This window comes from Oncorhynchus nerka, linkage group LG5 (assembly GCF_034236695.1).
Source record: "Oncorhynchus nerka isolate Pitt River linkage group LG5, Oner_Uvic_2.0, whole genome shotgun sequence".
Lineage (NCBI taxonomy): Eukaryota > Metazoa > Chordata > Actinopteri > Salmoniformes > Salmonidae > Oncorhynchus > Oncorhynchus nerka.
This window is the reverse complement of record NC_088400.1, coordinates 21,122,802-21,147,064: the sequence shown is the minus strand read 5'-3', so window position 1 is coordinate 21,147,064 and position 24,263 is coordinate 21,122,802. Positions and strand designations below refer to the sequence as shown.

At 45.0% G+C, this 24,263-nt stretch overlaps 1 protein-coding gene across 2 annotated transcripts in view; it reads left to right on the top strand.

The window, feature by feature from the left end:
• The first annotated feature begins 1,914 nt into the window (after positions 1-1,914).
• Positions 1,915-24,263, top strand: part of LOC115129192 (autophagy-related protein 2 homolog A-like) — a 44,879-nt gene continuing 22,530 nt past the window's right edge. The window contains exons 1-26 of one of the 2 annotated variants that reach the window (XM_029659288.2): positions 1,915-2,499; positions 2,915-3,077; positions 3,441-3,590; positions 3,825-3,927; positions 4,236-4,374; positions 4,641-4,835; positions 4,979-5,078; positions 6,998-7,168; positions 7,335-7,526; positions 7,638-7,881; positions 7,989-8,130; positions 8,259-8,357; positions 8,494-8,652; positions 9,575-9,848; positions 9,939-10,011; positions 10,173-10,341; positions 14,218-14,360; positions 17,523-17,647; positions 17,883-18,037; positions 18,293-18,443; positions 18,620-18,804; positions 18,936-19,016; positions 19,138-19,244; positions 19,358-19,450; positions 22,781-22,851; positions 22,960-23,036. In XM_029659288.2, the coding sequence (XP_029515148.2) occupies positions 2,329-2,499; positions 2,915-3,077; positions 3,441-3,590; positions 3,825-3,927; positions 4,236-4,374; positions 4,641-4,835; positions 4,979-5,078; positions 6,998-7,168; positions 7,335-7,526; positions 7,638-7,881; positions 7,989-8,130; positions 8,259-8,357; positions 8,494-8,652; positions 9,575-9,848; positions 9,939-10,011; positions 10,173-10,341; positions 14,218-14,360; positions 17,523-17,647; positions 17,883-18,037; positions 18,293-18,443; positions 18,620-18,804; positions 18,936-19,016; positions 19,138-19,244; positions 19,358-19,450; positions 22,781-22,851; positions 22,960-23,036 (3,732 nt within the window). In that variant the 5' untranslated portion in view covers positions 1,915-2,328. The remainder of the gene's footprint in view (positions 2,500-2,914; positions 3,078-3,440; positions 3,591-3,824; positions 3,928-4,235; positions 4,375-4,640; positions 4,836-4,978; positions 5,079-6,997; positions 7,169-7,334; positions 7,527-7,637; positions 7,882-7,988; positions 8,131-8,258; positions 8,358-8,493; positions 8,653-9,574; positions 9,849-9,938; positions 10,012-10,172; positions 10,342-14,217; positions 14,361-17,522; positions 17,648-17,882; positions 18,038-18,292; positions 18,444-18,619; positions 18,805-18,935; positions 19,017-19,137; positions 19,245-19,357; positions 19,451-22,780; positions 22,852-22,959; positions 23,037-24,263) is intronic. The other variant, XM_029659286.2, reaches the window with a different exon arrangement.

Below are 24,263 nucleotides of genomic sequence, written 5' to 3'. Positions count from 1 at the left end.
CAGAACTTTTTGGAGTTGGAGCTACAGGATGCAAACTTCTGCCTGAAGAAGCTGGCCTTAGCTTTCCTGACTGACTGCGTGTATTGGTTCCTGACTTCCCTGAACAGTTGCATATCGCGGGGACTGTTCGATGCTATTGCAGTCCGCCACAGGATGTTTTTGAGCTGGTCGAGGGCAGTCAGGTCTGGAGTGAACCAAGGGCTATATCTGTTCTTAGTTCTGCATTTTTTGAACGGAGCATGCTTATCTAGAATGGTGAGGAAGTTACTTTTAAAGAATGACCAGGCATCCTCAACTGACGGGATGAGGTCAATGTCCTTCCAGGATACCCGGGCCAGGTCGATTAGAAAGGCCTGCTCACAGAAGTGTTTTAGGGAGCGTTTGACAGTGATGAGGGGTGGTCGTTTGACTGCGGCTCCGTAGCAGATACAGGCAATGAGGCAGTGATCGCTGAGATCCTGGTTGAAGACAGCGGAGGTGTATTTGGAGGGCCAGTTGGTCAGGATGACGTCTATGAGGGTGCCCTTGTTTACAGATTTAGGGTTGTACCTAGTGGGTTCCTTGATGATTTGTGTGAGATTGAGGGCATCTAGCTTAGATTGTAGGACTGCCGGGGTGTTAAGCATATCCCAGTTTAGGTCACCTAACAGAACAAACTCTGAAGCTAGATGGGGGGCAATCAATTCACAAATGGTGTCCAGGGCACAGCTGGGTGCTGAGGGGGGTCGGTAGCAGGCGGCAACAGTGAGAGACTTATTTCTGGAGAGAGTCATTTTCAAGATTAGTAGTTCGAACTGTTTGGGTATGGACCTGGAAAGTATGACATTACTTTGCAGGCTATCTCTTCAGTAGACTGCAACTCCTCCCCCTTTGGCAGTTCTATCTTGACGGAAGATGTTATAGTTGGGTATGGAAATCTCAGAATTTTTGGTGGCCTTCCTGAGCCAGGATTCAGACACGGCATAACAAAGCCATCACCTACAGAGAGATGAACCTGGAGAAGAGTCCCCTAAGAAATCTGGTCCTGGTGCTCTGTTCACAAACACAAACAGACCCTACAGAGCCCCAGGACAGCAACACAATTAGACCCAACCAAATCATGAGTAAACAAATACTTGAGACATTGGAAAGAATTAACAAAAAATCTGAGCAAACTAGAATGCTATTTGGCCCTAAACACTGAGTGCACAGTGGCAGAATACCTGACCACTGTGACTGACACAAAAATAGGGAAAGCTTTGACTATGTACAGACTCTGAACATAGCCTTGCTATCGAGAAAGGCTGCCATAGGCAGATCTGGCTGTCAAGTAAGTCAGAAAATGAGGTGAAAACTGAGGTGCACTTCATAACCTCCTGCCAAATGTATGACCATATTAAAGACATATTTCCTTCTGATTATACAGACCCAACAAATCCAATTTTGACAAACTCTCATATCAATTGGGGGAAATACCCGTGTGCAATCACAGCAGACCTGTTGCCACAAGAAAAGGGCAACCAGTGAAGAACAAACAGTATTGTAAATACAACCCATTTTTATGTTTTTTTATTTTCCTTTTTGTACTCAAACTATTTGCACATCGTTACAACACTGTATATAGACATAATATGACATCTTTATTATTTTGGAACTTTTGTGAGTGTAACGCTGTTACATTTTTATTGATAATTTCACTTTTGTTTATTATCTATTTCCCTTGCTTTGCCAATGTAAACATGTTTCCCATGACACTAAAGCCCCTTATATTGATTTAATTGATAATCGGAAATTTCCGAGTTCCCAATTGTTTTGAAGACTAATGTGGTTAGCTGATACGTAAAATAACTATCCAAGCGTTGTAGCTAAGATATGGCATGTAACAGCAACGCCTGGGCAGAGGAACGCAGTTTGGTTTTGACCTTCCAAAGATGGCGTATTTATAATTTCGGCCTTTGCAATTGACGCAATGACGTCCCCCACCGTACAATCAATTCGCGTATGAAAACAATAAACAACCCTGAGAAACGGTGAAACGCGAGATATGCAAGAGGACCTGTCGCCAAGTTTAGACAGAAATACCGATAAAAGAGGAACTGAAACAACAAGTATAACGTCTTGTAAAACGACGTTGGACTCATCGGTCCTGACACAAAGGGTTTCCGAGATACGGGTTACCCCCTTCCTTAGCCACCTACTAGGCTCTAACGTTAGCTAGCTAGCCAGTCCTGTAGCTCGTTCCTCGTTAGTACACTTTGTTTGATTTGTTATGCAGTTGTCGGAGGACTATTTTCGCATTCGTTTCCCTCCATCGCCTCATCGCCCCCTCACCCTGAACTCGCTGGCCCTATGTCTCGCTGGCTTTTCCCCTGGTCAGGCTCAATCAAGAAGCGGGCCTGTCGATACCTCTTACAGCATTACCTCGGTCACTTCTTTCAAGAACGACTGAGTTTGGAACAGCTGAGTTTGGACCTGTACAATGGTAGTGGTGTCATCAAAGAAATCAACATCGATGTTTGGGTGAGTTAGTCAATGTAGTAAGGCAGTTTTAACTGTCAAGGAACAACTGGTCCCTTTTGTGTGTTCCCATGCACTCCGACCCTCAACTTTTTTGCAATTTCAGGACTTGAGTATAACAACAGTATCAACGCCTCTCGTGAGTTCAAGGAACAGCAGTTCCGATAAATATTTTTGTCAGCATCTGATTGGAAAATAACTCTCCTCATCCAGTGTCCCTGCAGTTCAGTTGAAATATACTGTATATGACTTAGGTCTCACCAACTCACTCACTTTCAATCTGCACATCAGACAAAACCATTGCCCGATGCCATTTCCACCAGCTGTTTATTGTAGGACAAGGTGTTTCTTTTTCCAACATCTTCCACTCATCTCTATTCATATCTCATCACCCATTTCTTTCCTTCCCTCCCCCCAGGCGGTCAACGAGCTCTTGGAGTCTCTTGGGGCTCCACTTGAGATTGTGGATGGGTTTGTGAGCAGCATAGAGGTGACAATTCCCTGGTCAGCTCTTGTCACTGACCACTGCACCCTCGTCATCTCAGGCCTTCAGATAACATGCAGACCCAAGTACAGGACCAGTAAGTCTCAGTCTGACAGCCAGTCTTACCTTGTTATTGCTCCTGTTCCTGTCACTGCCTCAGGCCTATCAGGTTCAGGAAGGAAGTTGTGGTAACCATTGATTAGCTAGCTACCTTTAGAATGTCATTGTCAACTAAGACAAATACAGTTGTCTAGTACTAGCTAACTCTTTGTTGTAAACCAATGTCAGAGCTCAAGAGAAGATGTTGCACTATCCCAGGCCCAACATTTTTCAGAGCCAGCTACAAACCAATTAACAAAATGACTGTTGCTCAGTCATACAGTACAGTATGTCCATGAGTCATCACTTAGCATTGATTACAGTCACTGAATTATGCCTCGTTTTTCCCGTTGACGTGTAGGTGGGGGTTTGGACTCCCAGGGCTGGTCCACATGCATGACCTCCAGCATGCAGCTGGCCCAGGAGTGCCTAAAGGACCCCCCTGAGGCGTCCGAGGAGCCGCCCGCTCCACTGGAGGGCTTGGAGATGTTTGCACAAACTATTGAGACTGGTGAGTCAATGTGTAGGCCTTGTTTGCACGTGTGCATGGCAGTGAAAAGCACTGTGCCTTTTTGAAGATAACATATTTGTTCAGTTGTTTTCAAACTGCTGAGTCAGTTGTGTACCATCAAGTCCAAGCTTGTGAAATAAGGACTCATATCACATCACTGGTGTCCCTTGTTAGTGTCTTTGTGACCAATATGCTTAGTGATAATGGATGTCCCATTTTTGTGTTGTGTTGCAGTCCTGCGTCGGATAAAAGTCACCCTCCTGGACACCATCGTCCGAATCGAGCACCAGCCCCTGGACATGGAGACGGGCATTGCCTTAGAGGTGCACATCAAACGGTATGTTGGTTCTCACCACACTGACACTCACACTTCCTGTGGTGATCTGTTCACCTTTGACCGGTTTAGAAGTCAGGATGGAAAGGAGATAAGGAAACACTTGATTCAAACTTGCAATGCCAAACAGTCACTGGATTTGTCTGTAGATCCAAAGAGAACCTTTGAACCTTGGAGAAACTTCACTATCTTTGGTAGAGCTTGTATGGTGAATGTGTGTGTGGTGGGTGATTTGGCTGAGGTTGAAGGTATATAGCGTTATTGTGCTGAGTGCTCATCTCTGCCCCCGGTGGCTGTGTGGTGCGCTGTAGGCTGGAGTACTGTGACGAGGCGGTAAGGGACCCCAGCCAGACGGTGCCTGTGGACATCCACCAGCCCCCTGCCTTCCTGCACAAGATCCTCCAGCTCAGCTCTGTTCAACTGCTGTACGAGACCACCGGAGGGCCCCAGGTATCATACAGTTTCACATTGACCATGGCACTTATCAACCCCCTCATTGTACACTATCACTCTCACATGCATATACTCACATTGGGTCCCAATATAACACACACCTCTTATATAGACTAAATATTCACTTAGAAACTACTCACATACACTCATACAGTATTTCCTCTCGCTCTCCTTCTAGTGTGAGAGGCAATATGAGACTTGGGGCTGACAGACTATCAAGCAGTGGTGCTAAGGGTTAACCCTGGTAATCTTTCTCTCCTCAGGGTCCTTTAAGAGCTGACACCCCTGGCTCAGCCTCAGCCAGCGACGAGGAAGTTGAGGAGGAGGAGACTGACCCTCCAGCTGCCCCCACCTCCCTCCCTCCGGCCACCCAACGGCCCCTCCTCTTCGGCAGCTGCTCTGGCTTCATGGAGACCATGGTCAAGATCAAACAGAACGACATGCTGCCTGGACCTAAGGTGTGTGTGTGTCTGTCTGTCAGTGTGTTTGCATGGGGTTGGTTCACTTCCTGTGTGCTTAACCTAGTTTTTAAGAACACAGTTTTGCTTTTGTCTTGTTCTGTCTCTGTTATTACAGCCAATTGTTTCTCCTTATCTTTCAGTTGGAGCTGGATGGGAAGGTGGGTTGCCTCCACCTGCTGCTCTCTCCAGACCAGATCACTCACCTGACCGACCTTCTGTCTGCCCTCTGCATCGACACAGGTGAGGAAAGACACTGGTTTACTTGTATCTCCCCACCTGCATTCCACCTACACTGAGTATACAAAACATTAGGAACTGTTCTTTTCATGACATAGACTGACCATGTCAATTCAGGTGAGAGCTATGATCCCTTATTGATGCCCCTTGTTAAATCCACTTCAATCAATGTAGATGAAGGGGAGGAGACCGGTTAAAGAAGGATTTTTAAGCCTTGAGACAATTGAGACATGGATTGTGTATGTGCCATTCAGACGGTGAATGGGTAAGATAAAATATTTGAAGTGTCTTTGAACTGGGTTTGGTAGTAGGTGCCAGACGCAGTGGTTTGTGTCAAGAACTGCAACGCTGCTGGGTTTTTCATGCTCAACAGTTTCCATGTGTATCAAAGAATGGTCCACCACCCAAATGACATCCAGCCAACTTGACACAACTGTGGGAAGCATTGGAGTCAACATGGGCCAACATCCCTGTGGAACACTTTCGACACCTTGTAGAGTCCATGCTCTGATGAATAGAGGCTGTTCTGAGGAGGGGTGAAACATAATATTAGGAAGGTGTTCTTAATGTTTTATACAGTTAGTGTATGTGTCTTAGTTCCACATCCTAATGTCATTAACAGTGGAACAAAACTCTGCCTTTTAACCATGCACATCTTCATCCACACTGTGTACTGCAGAGCCTATGTTTCCTTCCTGTCTATCCTACCAGAGCCTGTATGATTCCTTCCTGTCTATCCTACCAGAGCCTGTATGATTCCTCCCTGTCTATCCTACCAGAGCCTGTATGATTCCTTCCTGTCTATCCTACCAGAGCCTGTATGATTCCTCCCTGTCTATCCTACCAGAGCCTGTATGATTCCTTCCTGTCTATCCTACCAGAGCCTGTATGATTCCTTCCTGTCTATCCTACCAGAGCCTGTATGATTCCTTCCTGTCTATCCTACCAGAGCCTGTATGATTCCTCCCTGTCTATCCTACCAGAGCCTGTATGATTCCTCCCTGTCTATCCTACCAGAGCCTGTATGATTCCTTCCTGTCTATCCTACCAGAGCCTGTATGATTCCTTCCTGTCTAACCTACCAGAGCCTGTATGATTCCTCCCTGTCTATCCTACCAGAGCCTGTATGATTCCTCCCTGTCTAACCTACCAGAGCCTGTATGATTCCTCCCTGTCTATCCTACCAGAGCCTGTATGATTCCTTCCTGTCTATCCTACCAGAGCCTGTATGATTCCTTCCTGTCTATCCTACCAGAGCCATGAGTCTATCCTACCAGAGCATGTATGATTCCTCCCTGTCTATCCTACCAGAGCCTGTATGATTCCTCCCTGTCTAACCTACCAGAGCCTGTATGATTCCTCCCTGTCTATCCTACCAGAGCCTGTATGATTCCTCCCTGTCTAACCTACCAGAGCCTGTATGATTCCTCCCTGTCTATCCTACCAGAGCCTGTATGATTCCTCCCTGTCTATACTACCAGAGCCTGTATGATTCCTCCCTGTCTATCCTACCAGAGCCTGTATGATTCCTCCCTGTCTATCCTACCAGAGCCTGTATGATTCCTCCCTGTCTATCCTACCAGAGCCTGTATGATTCCTCCCTGTCTATCCTACCAGAGCCTGATGATTCCTCCCTGTCTATCCTACCAGAGCCTGTATGATTCCTCCCTGTCTATCCTACCAGAGCCTGTATGATTCCTCCCTGTCTATCCTACCAGAGCCTGTATGATTCCTCCCTGTCTATCCTACCAGAGCCTGTATGATTCCTCCCTGTCTAACCTACCAGAGCCTGTATGATTCCTCCCTGTCTATCCTACCAGAGCCTGTATGATTCCTCCCTGTCTAACCTACCAGAGCCTGTATGATTCCTCCCTGTCTATCCTACCAGAGCCTGTATGATTCCTCCCTGTCTATCCTACCAGAGCCTGAAGCCAGTGGTGCTGGGGTTCACAGCCGTCCCCTGGACTCAGAGGACCTGCGTCTGATAGAGGAGGACTTGAGCAAACAGTTGAGCTCCAGCCCCGGAGACAGAGATCCGGACTGGGATGAAGAGCCTGACATGGAGCCCTACCTCACCGGTCTGGAGAACGGGGGTACGTGGGTTAGTGGAGGGAAGCTATAGTTGGAATGCAATATGGAGGCTAGTGAATTTGTGGTCACATTAGCTTTTGTTTGCTTGGCATTTCTGTGAGAGATTAGTTGAACTAGACATGTGAAGCATAATGCACCTTTTCTCTGTTTACACTCTCTGTCTTTCAGATATGTTCTTCTCCATGGGTCCTGGTATGACTAGCAGTGCGACGTCAGCTCTCTCTGGCAGCTCTCTCTCCGACAGCATGGCGTCGTCTACACACAGCCAGGCTAGCTACGCCCAGGGCCTTCCACAGGGTCCCAGGTGTTATCCTGTACCAGGATCACTATCCAGCCTGCCCCAGTGTAGCAGAATACCAGGTAACTCTCACAGCATCTTACTACATTGTTTTGTACACATTTCACAGATAACAAAAACTATATTATACAACCTATCTTCCTGATTCATCTTATTAACCCCTCCTCGTCCAGGGCGAAGTAGCCAATCTGAGCCCCTGAAACCAGAGGCATTGCTTCGCCTCTCGCTTGGTGGGCTCACCCTAACCCTACTGGAGCAGGAACCACACCCCGGGCCGGACGGAGTGTCCTCATTGACCCAGGTGTCTCAGGTGTTCTTCCGGGAGCTGGCCTTCTTCAAAGACAGCATGTTCAGCGAGAGAGACTTCCACCACCTCAGAGCTAGCTTCGCTAAAGCATGCCCGCACTCACACCTAAGGTACAAACACACAATAGTCTCTTCAACATTGGCCACCACTCCTCAGATATACCAACAAACCTGCCTGCCCTACATACCCATAAATAATCACTTGCTCTATCTCTCAGGATGACTGGAGCAGCGGTACAGGTGGCGTGTGAGATGCGCAGTGCGGGTCGCCACTCCCGTGCTGTGACCTCTGACCTATCCTTCAGTAGGCTAGAGCTGCTTGAGTGTCTCTGGGAGCCAGGAAAGCCCCAATACACTGAGGTAGGACAGGGGCTGTTATTTGAGATCATCTGAGGATTTATACACACCATTCAACATAACAGTGTGCTACAGCATGGGCTAGCATTGCCCAGGATATAACTCCTCACTCCTCTTTCCTCCTCCTCTAGTTGCTCCAGTTCCAGCGTGCTGGGATGTTCACAGTGGGAGATACAGCCAGACCCTGTGCACAGCTACACTACAGTCTCACAGAGAAACACCTGCGCAAGGTAAACCAGGACAGTGTCCATGTTGTGTGTTGGCGTCATGTTCAAAAGCTAATATATCATTAATTCAGTCTGTTTTGGTTTCCTCTGTTAACCTGCTACCCCCTCCTCCTGATATATCAATGTCTCTGTATTGCAGGGGAGGCAGCGTGTGCAGCGTAGAGACAGTGTAGTGAGGGTAGAGTTGGGAGAGCTGAGTGCTGAGTTGGACCTGGACATACTGAGTCGACTGGAGCCTCTGAGCAGAGCCTGCAGCCACTGTCCCACACAGGCCGGAGGAGGACCCGTCCACACACAGGTAAACACTTAGCAAGCCACCAGCCACTAAGAGGACCCGTCCACACAGGTAAACACTTAGCAAGCCACCAGCCACTAAGAGGACCCGTCCACACAGGTAAACACTTAGCAAGCCACCAGCCACTAAGAGGACCCGTCCACACACAGGTAAACACTTAGCAAGCCACCAGCCACTAAGAGGACCCGTCCACACAGATAAACACTTAGCAAGCCACCAGCCACTAAGAGGTCCACCCGTAGCAGACCACCAGTCGTCCACACAGGTAAACACTTAGCAGACCACCAGCCACTAAGAGGACCCGTCCCACACAGGTAAACACTTAGCAAGCCACCAGCCACTAAGAGGACCCGTCCGTCCACACACAGGTAAACACTTAGCAAGCCACCAGCCACTAAGAGGACCCGTCCACACAGGTAAACACTTAGCAAGCCACCAGCCACTAAGAGGACCCGTCCACACAGGTAAACACTTAGCAAGCCACCAGCCACTAAGAGGACCCGTCCACACAGGTAAACACTTAGCAAGCCACCAGCCACTAAGAGGACCCGTCCGTCCACACACAGGTAAACACTTAGCAGACCACCAGCCACTAAGAGGACCCGTCCACACACAGGTAAACACTTAGCAAGCCACCAGCCACTAAGAGGACCCGTCCGTCCACACACAGGTAAACACTTAGCAAGCCACCAGCCACTAAGAGGACCCGTCCACACAGGTAAACACTTAGCAAGCCACCAGCCACTAAGAGGACCCGTCAGAAAGCCACTAGCCACTAAGATGAGCCAGTTGATAATGGTTGATAAGGATTTTGATATGCCTGCCTCACAATTGAAGTTAAATTGCAGGTTTTCTTTGTTTCGATTTTTTTATTTGAATATTCTCCCCTCTTTTTCCTCCAACTCTTCTCCCATCCCTCTCTCAGACCCAGAGCAGTGAGCTGCACTCCTCTCTCTCCCTCCTCTCGCCCCACGCCATCCTCAAGCTCCGCTTCCCCATCCCAGACCTCCGGCCGCTCCCCTTCCGACGCCCGCCTTCCCAGAGAGCCATGCGGCAGGAGACCCTGGTACTGGAGCTGTGTGACCTGGATATCTGCTCCCAGGAGGGCCTTGACCTCCAGCCAGATCACCATGCACCCCCTGGCCCCTCCCACAGCTCCCTCACACAGCTATTGGAGGCCAGCTTCAGTGACCTGCACGGTGAGGAACACACACACACACAGTCGAATATACATACACACACAGTAACGGTCACATTTTGAGCAATTGTTTGTTCATTGTCTCTCTCAGGAACGTATGAGGGCTGGGAGGGAGGCTCCTTCCCCTGTATCAGAGTCAAGAAGAGTCAAGACTCCATGGCCAAGTGAGTGTGTTTCTGGAACATTTGTTTTAGGAGAGTTTGTTTCACTTGCTGTGTCACTTGAATTGAATGTCTTTCATCAAACACCTACTGTACACCAATTCCACAGCTGTATAGTATACATCTCCCTGTCTTTCTTTGTCTACCTCCCTCCCTCTCTCCAGATTGTCAGTGCGTGTGAGTGGAGGAGAGGGTCTAGGGTCAGCGTTAGGGGGGGTAGGGGTGGGTCTGATGAGGGACCTGGGGTCCATGTCGTTTGAGAACCCCTGTGAACTCCGAGAGAAGACCAGCTCTCCCTTCTCCTCCAACCGCACCATGTTCGAGACTGAGGAGGTACCGCACCATCCCATCACAAACACCTCTCTCACAACTGGCCATCCCTCTCTCACAACTGGCCATCCCTCTCTCACAACTGGCCATCCCTCTCTCACAACTGGCCATCCCTCTCTCACAACTGGCCATCCCTCTCTCACAACTGGCCATCCCTCTCTCACAACTGGCCATCCCTCTCTCACAACTGGCCATCCCTCTCTCACAACTGGCCATCCCTTTGCATGTAAATCTCTCATGGCTTAAAGTGGAAGAGATTGACTTCATCCATACTTGTTTTTGTAAGAAGTGTTGACAAGCTGAATGCACCGAGCTGTATGCTTAAACTACTAGCACACAGCTCGGACACTCATGCATACCCCACAAGAAATGCCAACAAAGGTCTCTTCACAGTACTACATAGAGCCATGGCTACATTGAACTTTTCCACATCAGGTACTTTTCCACAACTATTCCACATCAGGTAACTGATATAAGCAGTAGAATCATATAAAAAAAACGGATAAAAATACACCTTATGGAACAGCAGTGTCTGTGAAGAGACATATATGCGCGCGCACACACACACACACACACACACACACACGTAACAGTACCTGTCAAATGTTTGGACACACCTACTCATTCAAGGGTTTTTCTTTATTTTTAGTAAAATAATAGTGAAGACATCAACATGATGAAATAACAAATATGGAATCATATATGGAATCATCATATAAACATGTATGGAAATATGGAATCATGTAGTAATCAAAATATATTTTAGATTCTTCAAAGTAGCCACCCTTTGCCTTGACAGCTTTGCAAACTTGGCATTCGCTCAACCAGCTTTACCAAATCAAAATCAAATCAAAAATCAAACCTGGAACGCTTTTCCAACAGTCTAGAAGGAGTTCCCACGTGCTGAAGACATGTTGGCTGCTTTTGCTTCACTCTGCGGTCCAACCCATCCCAAACCATCTCAATTGGATTGAGGTTGGGTGATTGGAGGCCAGGTCATCTGATGCAGCACTTCATCACTCTCCTTCTTGCTCAAATAGCCCTTACACAGCCTGGAGGTGTGTTGGGTCATTGTCCTGTTGAAAAACAAATGATAAGTGCAAAACCTAAGTGCAAACCAGATGGGATGGTGTATCACTGCAGAATGCTGTGATAGCCATGCTGGTTAAGTGTGTCTTGAATTCTTAAATAAATCACCGACAGTGTCACAAGCAAAGCCCCCACACACCACCACCTTAATGCTTCACAGTGGGAACCACACATGCAGAGATCATCCGTTCACCTACTCTGCATCTCACAAAGACACTGCGGTTGGAACCAAAAATGGCACATTTGGACTCAGACCAAAGGACAGATTTCCATCGGTCTAATATCCATTGTTCATGTTTTTTGGCCCAAGCAAGTTTCTTCTTATTATTGGTGTCCTTTAGTAGTGGTTTCTTTGCAGCAATTGGACCACGAAGGCCTGATTCATGCAGTCTCCTCTGAACAGTTGTGTTTGTTGCTACATTTATTTGAGCTGTAATCTGAGGTGGGGTTAACTCTAATGAACTTATCCTCTGCAGAAGAGGTAACTCTAGGTCTTCCTTTTCTGTGGCTCTTGATGTTTTTTGCAACTGCACTTGAAGAAACTTTCAAAGTTCTTGAGATTTTCCTGAATTGACTGACCTTCATGTCTTAAAGTAATGATGGACTGTTGTTTCTCTTTGCTTATTTGAGCTGTTGTTGCCATAATATGGACTTGGTCTTTTACCAAATAGGGCTATCTTCTGTATACCACCCCTAGGGTTGCACATTTTGGGGAATATTCAGAGATGGAAACTTTCTATTGGAATATATGGGAATTAATATGACTACCATTTAAATGTAGATGTTTTTTGCATTGGATATATTTACCATACCATATGGAGACAGAAACAAACCTTTTACCTTATCATAAGTAGACATAATTGCAAATTATTATCCTTCCAATATATATATATATATTTTTTAAATATTTAACTTACAAATTGAACTTTTAATTAAATGAGTTGACTCTTCGTATGGGAGGATTTCACTGAACAGAACAACTAAAAGGAATATTGAACAATCCCCAGTGATCCATCGCATCTCTCAAAAAGTCCCTGTCCAACCCTGTTGAAGATGGCTCGTTTTCAGGCTCAAAAAGTCCCTTTCCAACCCTGTTGAAGATGGCTCGTTTTCAGGCTCAAAAAGTCCCTTTCCAACCCTGTTGAGGATGGCTCGTTTTCAGGCTCAAAAAGTCCCTTTCCAACCCTGTTGAGGATGGCTCGTTTTCAGGCTCAAAAAGTTCCTTTCCAACCCTGTTGAGGATGGCTCGTTGTCAGGCTCAAAAAGCCTCAAGTTTGCCCATATGGCCACCAATTTTTCAACCCTTGTATTGGTCAGCCTGGTGTGTGTGTGTGTGTGTGTGTGTGTGTGTTTGTGTTCTAAACAAGGACCAGTTGTGCTCTGAGGTGGCTGATGTTGGTGGGATTTGGAGGATGATGAAGGCAACAAGGGAAAGAGCCTCAGATCCACAAAGTCCCTTCCACCAGATGGCTGATGAGATATGTTGGCACGACTGCCATATTGCATCTCCATCCCAAGGCCCTTGCTTGAAAGTGTACTTCGCCAGACTGCCAAGAACCTTGCCCTCATCCAGGCCAAGGTGGCGAGACATGGTAGTGATGACACCATAGGCCTTGTTGATCTGTGCACCAGACAGGATGTTCTTGCCAGCATACTTGGGGTCCAACATGTACACTGCGGCATGGATGGGCTTCAGGCAGAAGTCTTCACGCTTTTTGATGTATTTCAGAACTGCAGTTTCCTCTGCTTGGAGCAACAGTGATGTGGGCAGGGCAGTACACATTTCTTCTCACATCTTCAAGCAGAGTCTGAACATCAGACAGGATGGCATCAATCTGTGCAATAAAAAAAATAAAAAATAATGTTTAAACTTTTAATTAACTAGGCAAGTCAGTTAAGAACAAATTCTTATTTTCAATTATGGCCTAGGAACACTGGGTTAACTGCCTTGTTCAGGGGCAGAACAACCGATGTTTACCGTGTCAGCTCGAGGATTCGATCTTGCAACCTTTCAGTTACTAGTCCAACACTAACCACTAGGCTACCCTGCTGCCCCAATGGCCACTGCTATAGGTTTCGGGAGTTTCAGGCTGCTTACCACGCTCTCCCAAAATGCATCATCCAGGAGGATCCTCTTGATGGCACTGTCCATATCGGCAGACTGTGATATGGCCATTTCTTGGAGAGACTCATTCCCCTCCAGGAGATTGTCAAACATGATGACAACACCATCCCGATGGGTGTTGCTGGGCAGCTTCAATGTGGTGCTCTTATTCTTCTCACTTTGGTGAGGTAGATTGCTGCTATAACTTGATGGCCCTTCACATACCTAACCATTTCCTTGGCTCTCTTGTAGAGTGTATCCATTGCATGAGCAGCACAGCCAATAGGTGTGATGTGAGGGTAGGACTCCTCCACTTTAGACCAAGCAGCCTTCATGTTCGCAGCATTGTCTGTCACCAGTGCAAATACCTTCTGTGGTCCAAGGTCATTGATGACTGCCTTCAGCTCATATGCAATGTAGAGACCAGTGTGTCTGTTGTCCCTTGTGTCTGTGCTCTTTTAGAATACTGGTTGAGTGGTGGAGATGATGTAGTTAATTATTCCTTGCCTGACCATCCCGCTCACTCAATCACCTGACCATCCCGCTCTCTCACATAATCTCACACTTCCTGAAGATATTGGGTTTTTATTTGACCCATTTTCCAAAAGTCGCAGTCTAATCTTTTCTCATTCTCCCTCTCCTCTTCATCCTTCTGTCTACTTTCATTGCCCCCCCCCCCCTCTCAGATGGTAATCCCAGCAGACCCAGAGGGGATGCAACAGTTCCAGTCTCAGTGTGTTTCTCAGTGTCAGTGTGTAGTAGATGTCTTTCTGCCCCTGGCCTACATCTTCCTGCCCAGCAAACAGGCCTTCCAGAGCATCTACAACAGGTCTGTGGGTCTCTTTTTCTGCTAGTTTGCTTATTTGTACAAAAAAAATCAATGTACATTTACATTTTACATTTAAGTCATTTAGCAGACGCTCTTATCCAGAGCGACTTACAAATTGGTGCGTTCACCTTAAGACATCCAGTGGAACAGCCACTTTACAATAGTGCATCTAAATCTTTTAAGGGGGGTGAGAAGGATTACTTTATCCTATCCTAGGTATTCCTGAAAGAGGTGGGGTTTCAGGTGTCTCCGGAATTATACTTATATATATTATACTGAGAATTCTACTGATAATGCACAGTAAAGGTTGATACAGTCATTACAATGTACAGGGTATTATTCTGAGAATTCTACTGATAATGCACACATACAATCATTACAATTACAGGGTAGTATACTGGGAATTCTACTGATAATGCACAGTAAAGGTAGATACAATCATTACAATGTACAGGGTATTATACTGAGTACTGATAATGCACAGTAAAGGTTGATACAATCATTACAATGTCAGGGTATTATTCTGAGAATTCTTGATAATGCATGTAGATACAATCATTACAATGTACAGGGTATTATACTGAGAATTTTTAATGCACAGTAAAGGTTGATACAATCATTACAATGTACAGGTATTATACTGAGAATTCTACTGATAATGCACAGTAAAGGTTGATACAATCATTACAATGTACAGGGTATTATACTGGGAATTCTACTGATAATGCACAGTAAAGGTAGATACAATCATTACAATGTACAGGGTATTATACTGAGAATTCTACTGATAATGCACAGTAAAGGTTGATACAATCATTACAATGTACAGGGTATTATACTGAGAATTCTACTGATAATGCACAGTAAAGGACAATCATTACAATGTACAGGGTATTATACTGAGAATTCTACTGATAATGCACAGTAAAGGTTGATACAATCATTACAATGTACAGGGTATTATACTGAGAATTCTACTGATAATGCAACAATCATTACAATGTACAGGGTATTATACTGAGAATTCTACTGATAATGCACAGTAAAGGTTGATACAATCATTACAATGTACAGGGTATTATACTGGGAATTCTACTGATAATGCACAGTAAAGGTTGATACAGTCATTTGTTTCAGAGGAGTTGAGGGATCTATTTCTTCATAACTTCAATAATGCATTTGACCAACGCCATCTACAAATGGTTTGTAAGCAGACAGTAAATTGTATTTACATATATTATACCTCATTTATAAACAGACTAAGAAATCATACATTATTAAGAAATGAATAGCTGAAATATTTACTGAGTCAGCTGTTTATAAAAATCTAATAACAGTTATTGACTATCCTAATATTCTGCCAAAAACGTGATAACTAAGGTCAGTAGGCCTATTTGAAGACAAGAATAAACATAACTCATGACTTTAAAACAAGGATTATACTGAGCAAAACCCAAAAGCTATAGAACAACTCGCTCATTAGTGTTGATGTACAGTTGAAGTCGGAAGTTTACATACACTTAGATTGGAGTCATTAAAACTTGTTTTTCAACCACTCCACAAATTTCTTGTTAACAAACTATAGTTTTGGCAAGTCGGTTAGGACATCTACTTTATGCATGGCAAGTCATTTTTCCAACAATTCTTTACAGACAGATTATTTCCCTTATAATTCACTACATCTCAATTACAGTGGGTCAGAAGTTTACATGCAGTAAGTTGACTGTGCCTTTAAACAGTTTGGAAAATTCCAGAAAATGATGTCATGGCTATAGAAGCTTCTGATAGGCTAATTGACATCATTTGAGTGTACCTGTGGATGTATTTCAAGGCCTACCTTCAATCTCAGTGCCTCTTTGCTTTACACCATGGGAAAATCAAAAGAAATAAGCCAAGACCTCAGAAAAAAAAGTCTGGTTCATCCTTGGGAGAAATTTCCAAATGCCTCAAGGTACCACGTTCATCTGTACGAACAATAGTACGCAAGTATAACCACCATGGGACCAAGCAGCCGTCATACCGCTTAGGAAGGAGACTCGTTCAGTCTCCTAGAGGTGAATGTACTTTGGTGGGGAAAGTTCAGATCAATCCCAGAACAACAGCAAAGGACCCTGTGAAGATGCTGGAGGAAACGGGTACAAAAGTATCTATATGCACAGTAAAACCAGTCCTATATTGACATAACCTGAAAGGCCGCTCAGCAAGGAAGAAGCCACTGCTCAAACTGCCATAAACAAGCCAGACTACGGTTTGCAACTGCACATGGGGACAAAGATTGTACTTTGGTCTGATGAAACAAAAATAGAACTGTTTGGCCATAATGACCATTGTTATGTTTGGATGAAAAAGGCAAGCCGAAGAACACCATCCCAACCGTGAAGCACAGAGGTGGCAGCATCACATTGTGGGGGTGCTTTGCTGCAGGAGGGACTGGTGCACTTCACAAAATAGATGGCGTATGAGGGAGTAAAATGATGTGGATATATTGAAGTAACATCTCAAGACATCAGCCAGGAAGTTAAAAGCTTGGTCGCAAATGGGTCTTCCAAATGGACAATGACCCCAAGCATACTTCCAAAGTTGTGTCAAAATGGCTTAAGGACAACAAAGTCTAGGTATTTTGGCAGAACTGAAAAAGTGTGTGCGAGCAAGGAGGCCTTACAAGCCTGTCTCAGTTACATCAGCTCTGTCAGGAGGAATGGGCCAAAATTTACCCAACTTATTGTGGGAAGCTTGTAGAAGGCTACCAAGAACGTTTGACCCAAGTTAAACAATTTAAAGGCAATGCTACCAAATACAAATTGAGTGTATGAACTTCTGACCCACTGGGAATGTAATGAAAGAAATAAAAGCTGAAATAAATCATTCTCTCTGCTATTATTCTGACATTTCACATTCTTAAAATAAAGTGGTGATCCTAACTGACCTAAGACAGGTATTTTTTACTAGGATTAAATGTCAGGAATTGTGAAAAACTGAGTTTAAATGTATTTGGCTAAGGAGTATGTAAACTTCCTACTTCCACTGTATGCACTCACTACTGTAAATCTCTCTGGAGAAGAGTGGTCTGCTAAATGACTAACGAGTCAATGTGAACATTTTACTATCTCTCATTCTCCTTTTCTGTCCTTTCCCTCTGTCCTCCTCTCTCCATCCCTGTAGGATCAATAATGACCTGTTAATGTGGGAAGCCCCTCCCCCCTTAGGTTCTAAGAGCGACCACAGCCCCCTACACCGTCGCCAAGACGATGACAACTTCCAGCTTTGCAAGTCTGCCTTCAGACTAGGTGAGACCCCCATACTGAGACTTGTAAACCACTTCAGACTGGTCAGACACTCATTCAGAATTGGGTAATCCCTGGGTAGCAACTTGTTGACATCTTTAGTTTATTTAAATCTCTGATTTAAGATGGCTTGCCAAGTAGTATGAGTTGAGCATCTCTTTAGTCGGCACACCTGCAGACCATCTGAAATGTGTTGTTGCTCAGCAGTTCTATAACTGTGACGTTTCTGGTCTCTCAGACTCGGATTCCGAGGAGGAAGATGCTCAGTTCTACACAGCCGGTGAATCAACCAGACGCAGGCAGTCAGAGCCCCGCCCTAACCACACCCTCAGCCTGCTCTCTCTCACCATTGTCATAGGAAAGGGCCGCCTCCAAGCATTGACGGACAGCAAGGTGAGCCATTGATGAACCAGCTACATCTTACAATGGTTAACTAGGGATAGAGACTGGAGAGATTTTGGATCCTGGTTCAGTTCTTGACTGGACCTTACATAATGAGCGATATTAGAGCAAACATAAATGTAATTTGAATTCGATAGCTTGGAATTTGAATTACAAAAATGGAATGATTGAATGTATATATACTATGACGCTTCTAAAGAAGACACTTGCTTAAATACATTGTTTTCTGTTTCTCCTCTCCTACAGGGAGAGACGGGAAGTCCGGAGGACCGGTGTCATGGTGAGCTCCTATTGGACCTGGAAGGGGGGAAGATGTTCAGTGTGGTGCAGCATCAGAACAACCCCCATCTCAGCTTCCTGTGCCTGGAGAGCAAGAGGGTGGATCTCTACCACAAAGGTGAATGGAATGACCGTGTGATATCAGGCTTTAGGTCTGGTAGTACCTACCTAATCATGTGTAGTAGTGTGATAATCCATGTGTTATCATGTAGATTTTAGTCATGAGCTAATCTCTTCTAAATGACTGACAGCCCTTTCCTTTCTGGCCACTAACCCTTTTCCTACCTCTCACAGCTGTAGTGAAGGACTCCCCTGTCCCCAGGCTGTTGGAAATGCCCAGCTTCACTCCCCCAGGGCATCTAGACCTTACCATTTACCCCACAGAGATGGGGCTGAGCAGTGTGAGTGGCAGGGAGACTGAGGTCCAGATGTTATCCACAGCCATCAAAATCACCCTGGACCCTCAGAAGAATGTCAAGGTAACACGCATATCTTCTCAATTATTCTTTGAATGAAATATCACCTTTTGATTGTGCTTGTAGGTTAGCTGTGCTTATGATGAAGAAAGCTTAAGAAATATCATTAACTTAATTCTCTGTGTATTTTACAGGAGTTTCTGGTTGCCCTTCGTCTCCATGGTGCCACTATGCGACATCGCATGGCACAGACCAATCACAGCTGGCACGAACAGGTATGGGGGATCCTAATAAATACTAAATCTGAGATGCTTCAGGCACCTAACATGATTTGACTGTTTGGGTGTGTGTTTGGTTCGTGAGTCTTGTTGATTAGTCTGTTTTTCTTCATGACAGCTGGTTGATTTTTTGGATGTCATTGATGACCCGATCCTGGGCTACACATCTCCTGTAATTATTACCGTCCTACACACACACCTGGCTACCTGCGTCGTGGACTACAGGTACACACACACACACCAGATTTACATATGTGGACAAAGGAAGATAATGCATTATTAACATAATAATTTTTCACTTCTCCCTTCTCTCCCCTTTGTCTCTTTCTGTCTTTCAGGCCCCTGTATCTTCCATTGAGGGTGTTGTTCACAGCAGAATCCTTCTCTCTCTCCAGTAACATCATAGTAGACACTGCCACCTTTCACCTCAGGTACAGTAGCAGTGTACCTCAAAATATGTTCTTCCTTTAGTTCATTAATGGCCAACTGGTAAGCCCAATTAAAATAAATAATCTATATTTTTTTGGAACTCAGTCGGGGTCTCAACCTACTGTTGAGAGTTAGAATAATAGAATACACAAGGTGCAATTTCGAAATTTGGTTGTGCATCAGCAGTCACTTAATTAGGCCATCAGTTAGTCTAGCAGCCAGCTATCTAAACTTGGAGTAAGCATGCTTGAATTACTGATCGGGTTGGGACCCATTGATCATCAGTTAGTAGCAAAAATGGTATTGCTAGCCTGAGGTAGAGTACTTGATGAAAAGCTGTAGACCACGCCATCTACCAAGAGTTTATCCAAAGTTTTCCTATCTATTTACCACCACAAACCGATGCTGGCACTAAGATCGCACTCAACGAGCTGTTTAGGGCCATAAGCACACAAGAAAATGCTCATCCAGAAGCGGTGCTCCTAGTGGCCGTGGACTTTAAACCTCTAGTGACACCCCATCCCGTGAACGGGACCGTTGTCATCATCTGACACTAATTAGCATAACGCAACGGACATAAATCTTCCTTGAAAATCTTCCTATTCATGAAAATCACAAGTGAAATATATTGGAACACAGCTTAGCCTTTTGGTAATCACCCTGTCATCTCAGATTTTCAAAATATGCTTTACAGCCAAAGCTAGACAAGCATTTGTGTAAGTTTATCAATAGCCTAGGATAGCATTATGCCCTGCTAGCAGCAGGCAACCTTGTCACGAAAATCAGAAAAACAATCAAATTAAATCGTTTATCTTTGATGAACTTCGGATGTTTTCACTCACGAGACTCTCAGGTAGATAGCCAAAGTTCATTTTTTTCCCAAAAGATTATTTTTGTAGGTGAAATAGCTCCGTTTGTTCTTCACGTTTGGCTGAGAAATCGACCGGAAATTGCGGTCACGACAACGACGAAATTTTCCAAATTAGCTCCATAATATCGACAGAAACATGGCAAACGTTGTTTAGAATCAATCCTCAAGGTGTTTTTCAAATATCTATTCGATACCGGGACAATTGGTTTCTCAGTAGAAGCGATTGGAATAATGGCTACCTCTGTACTTTACGCAAGATTTTCTCCGGGAGCATCATGTGACCACTTGCGCAATGTAGCCCCCTATGGGCATTCTTCAACATAAATGTGTAAAACTATGTCACAATGCTGTAGACACCTTGGGGAATACGTAGAAAGTGTAAGCTGGTTGATGGCACATTCACAGCTCAATAGGGACTCATTGGAACGCAGAGCTTTCAAAATATGGGGCACTTCCGGATTGGATTTTTCTCAGGCTTTCGCCTGCAATATCAGTTCTGTTATACACACAGACAATATCTTTACAGTTTTGGAAACGTTAGTGTTTTCTATCCAAAGCTGTCAATTATATGCATATTCTAGCATCTTGTCCTTACAAAATATCCTGTTTAAAATGGGAATGTTCTTTTTTCCAAAAATGAAAATACTGCCCCTAGAGTCGCAACAGGTTAATGCAGGCAAACTTATATTAGTTTTACCTCATTTGTACCAGCATGTCACGTGTAGCCAGAGGGGGAAAAAAACTCTTGACCATCTGCTTACAAGCAAAAACTAAAGCAGGAAGTAACAGTGACTCGCTCAATACGGACGTTGTCAGATGACAGATGCTACGCTACAGGACTGTTTTAATATGTTCCGGGATTCATCCAATGGCATTGAGTATACCACCTCAGTCACTGGTTTCATCAATAAGTGCATCGACAGTGATCATACGTACATATCCCAACCAGAATTAATGGGTTACAGGCAGCATCCGCAACGAATTAAAGGCTAGAGCTGCCGCTTTCAATGACTGAGACACTAATCCGGATGCTTATAAGAAATCCCGCGATGCCCTCAGACGAACCATCAAACAGGCATAGCGTCAATACAGGACTAAGATTGAATCCTACTACACCGGCCAGACGGAATACCGGGACGTGTACTCAGACGTGCGCGGACCAATTGGTAAGTGTCTTCACTGATATTTTCAACCTCTCCCTGACCCGAGTCTGAAATACCTACATGTTTCAAGCAGACCACCATAGTCCCTGTGCCCAAGAAAACTAAGGTAAACTCCTCCCTCTGCAACTGGATCCTGGACTTCTTGATGGGCCGCCCCCAGGTGGTAAGGGTAGGCAACAACACACATCTGCGCGCGCTGATCCTCAACACGGGGTCCTCAGGAGTGTGTGCTTAGTTCCCTCCTGTACACCCTGTTTACCCACGACTGCGTGGCCAAGCACAATTCCAACACCATCTTTATGTTTGCTGACGACACAACAGTGGTAATCCTGATCACCGACAATGATGAGACGGCCTATAGGGAGGAGGTCAAAGACCTGGCAGTGTGGTGCCAGGAGAACAACCTCTCCCTCAACTTGAGCAAGTCAAAGGAGCTGATCGTGGACTACAGGAAAAGGAGGGCTGAACATGCCCCCATTCACATCGACGGTGCTGTAGTGGGGCAGGTCAAGAGTTTCAAGTTCGTGGTCCAAACACCAAGACAGTCATGAAGACGGCACGACAACACATTTGCCCCCTCAGGAGAAAAAAAAATATTTGGCATGGGTCCCCAGGTCCTCAAAGTTCTACAGCTGCACCATCGAGAGCATCTGACAGGTTGCATCACCTGGTATGGCAACTGCTCGGCATCTGACCGTAAGGTGTTACAGAGGGTAGTGCATATGGCCCAGTACATCACTGGGGCCAAGCACAGGACCTATATACAAGGCGGTGTCAGAGGAAGGCCCAAAATATTGTCAAAGACTCCAGTTACCCAAGTTAGAGACTGTTCTCTTTGCTACCGCACGGGAAGCGTTAATAGAGCGTCAATTCTAGGTCCAAAAGGCTCCTTAACAACAGCTACTCCCAAGCCATAAGTCTCCTGAACAGCTAATCAAATGGCTACCCGGACTATTTACATTACACTGCTGCTACTCACTGTTTTTATTATCTATGCAAAGTCACTTTACTCCTACCTACATGTACAAATGACCTCGACTGACCTGTATCCCCCGCATATAGCCTCGTTATTTTATTGTTACTTTTTATTTCATTTTTTACTTAGTAAATATTTTCTAAACTCTTTCTTGAACTGCATTGTTGGTTAAGGGCTTGTAAAGTAAAGCATTTCACAGTACTTTGCGCATGTGACAAAATAATGTTTGATTAGAAATGTGTAGAATTGCAGGACGGGGACGGGGGGGGGGGTAGTAACCTCATAGTTGGCTATTGAAGTTTGATGGTATTTCCTCCTCCAGGTTTATCCTGGATGATTCTGCCTTGTTTCTCTCTGATAAGTGTGAAAGTGACGTAGTGGACCTGAGACGAGGTATGACACATAATTAACTGTACCGTGTGTGCGTGTGTACATCTACATCTGAGTGTGTTTGCAGTTCTAATGCTCTCTCTTTCTCTCTCTCGCTCTTTCTCTCCTCAGACTATGTGTGTGTTCTGGATATTGATCTGCTAGAGCTGGCCATCACCACATGGAAAGGCAGTGATATAGGGAAACTGGTAAGTTCTTAGCCTGACAATTTTATGTGATTACACATCTGTCGGTGTGTAACTCAAATCTACGGTCTCTTTAGTTCTTCTTACCTCTTCTCCTCGCCAGCGAGATGACGCACGACGGAGAAGGGTGACATCTTGCAAGTTCTAACCAAACTTAGCTAATTAGTTACTTTTATTTTGTACAAAAAGTTCATACTATCACATATCAAATGTTAATATTTACATACACCTTTTAGCAGATGTTCTTGCGGGTGTACCGAAATGCTTGTTGACATCAGATCGACAGTTAGTAACCTCGATTTCAAATACAACTTCAACAGCTGTTCCACTGTTCATACCAGACCCTGTTCCATGAGCCACCAAAACAATGCAGGAGTCCTGGTGAAATTAAGGTGAAGAGAGAACCGAATGGCGCTCCCCTCCATTCTATTGGCAAATGTCCAGTCACTCGAGAATAAGACGTATGAGCTTTTTTTCGAGAGTCTCCAGTCAGAGCAGAGAGTCTCCAGTCAGAGCAGAGAGTCTCCAGTCAGAGCAGAGAGTCTCCAGTCAGAGCAGAGAGTCTCCAGTCAGAGCAGAGAGTCTCCAGTCAGAGTCAGACAGAGAGTCTCCAGTCAGAGAGACTTGAAAAGCTGCAATATTATGTCTTACTGAAATGTAGCTGGATGATGACGCAATGCACGTAGTACTCTGTGGATTCTCCATGCAGCGGAAGGATCGGACGGCCCCTTCAGGGAAGTCGAAAGGAGATTTTTTTTTTCTCCATAAATAACAACTTGTGTACTGCTTCCAGTGGGAAGGAAATCTCAAACTTTTGTTCACTTGATATAGAATACCTCATGGTAAGCTGCAGACCCTTTTATCTACCAAGAGAGTTCTCATTCGTAATTACCACGGCTGTCGACATCATGCCCCAAGCAAACACCACTCTGGCCCTCAACAAACTGTATGGGGCCATAAACAAACAAGAAACCGCTCACCCAGAGGCAGCGTTTCTGGTGGGTGGAGACTTTAGAATTAAAACCGTCCTACTTCGCTTCTACCAAGGGGCGCTAAAACTCCAGACCACTTTTATTCTACCCAGAGAAATGCATACATGACCCTCCCTCGTCATCCCTTTGGTAAATCTGACCATGACTCCATTCCAGTGATATCAGTGATGCGCTCAATATAGAAGTGATTGGATAGCATTGAGGAGTTTACAACAACAGTCACAGGCCACAGTGACTA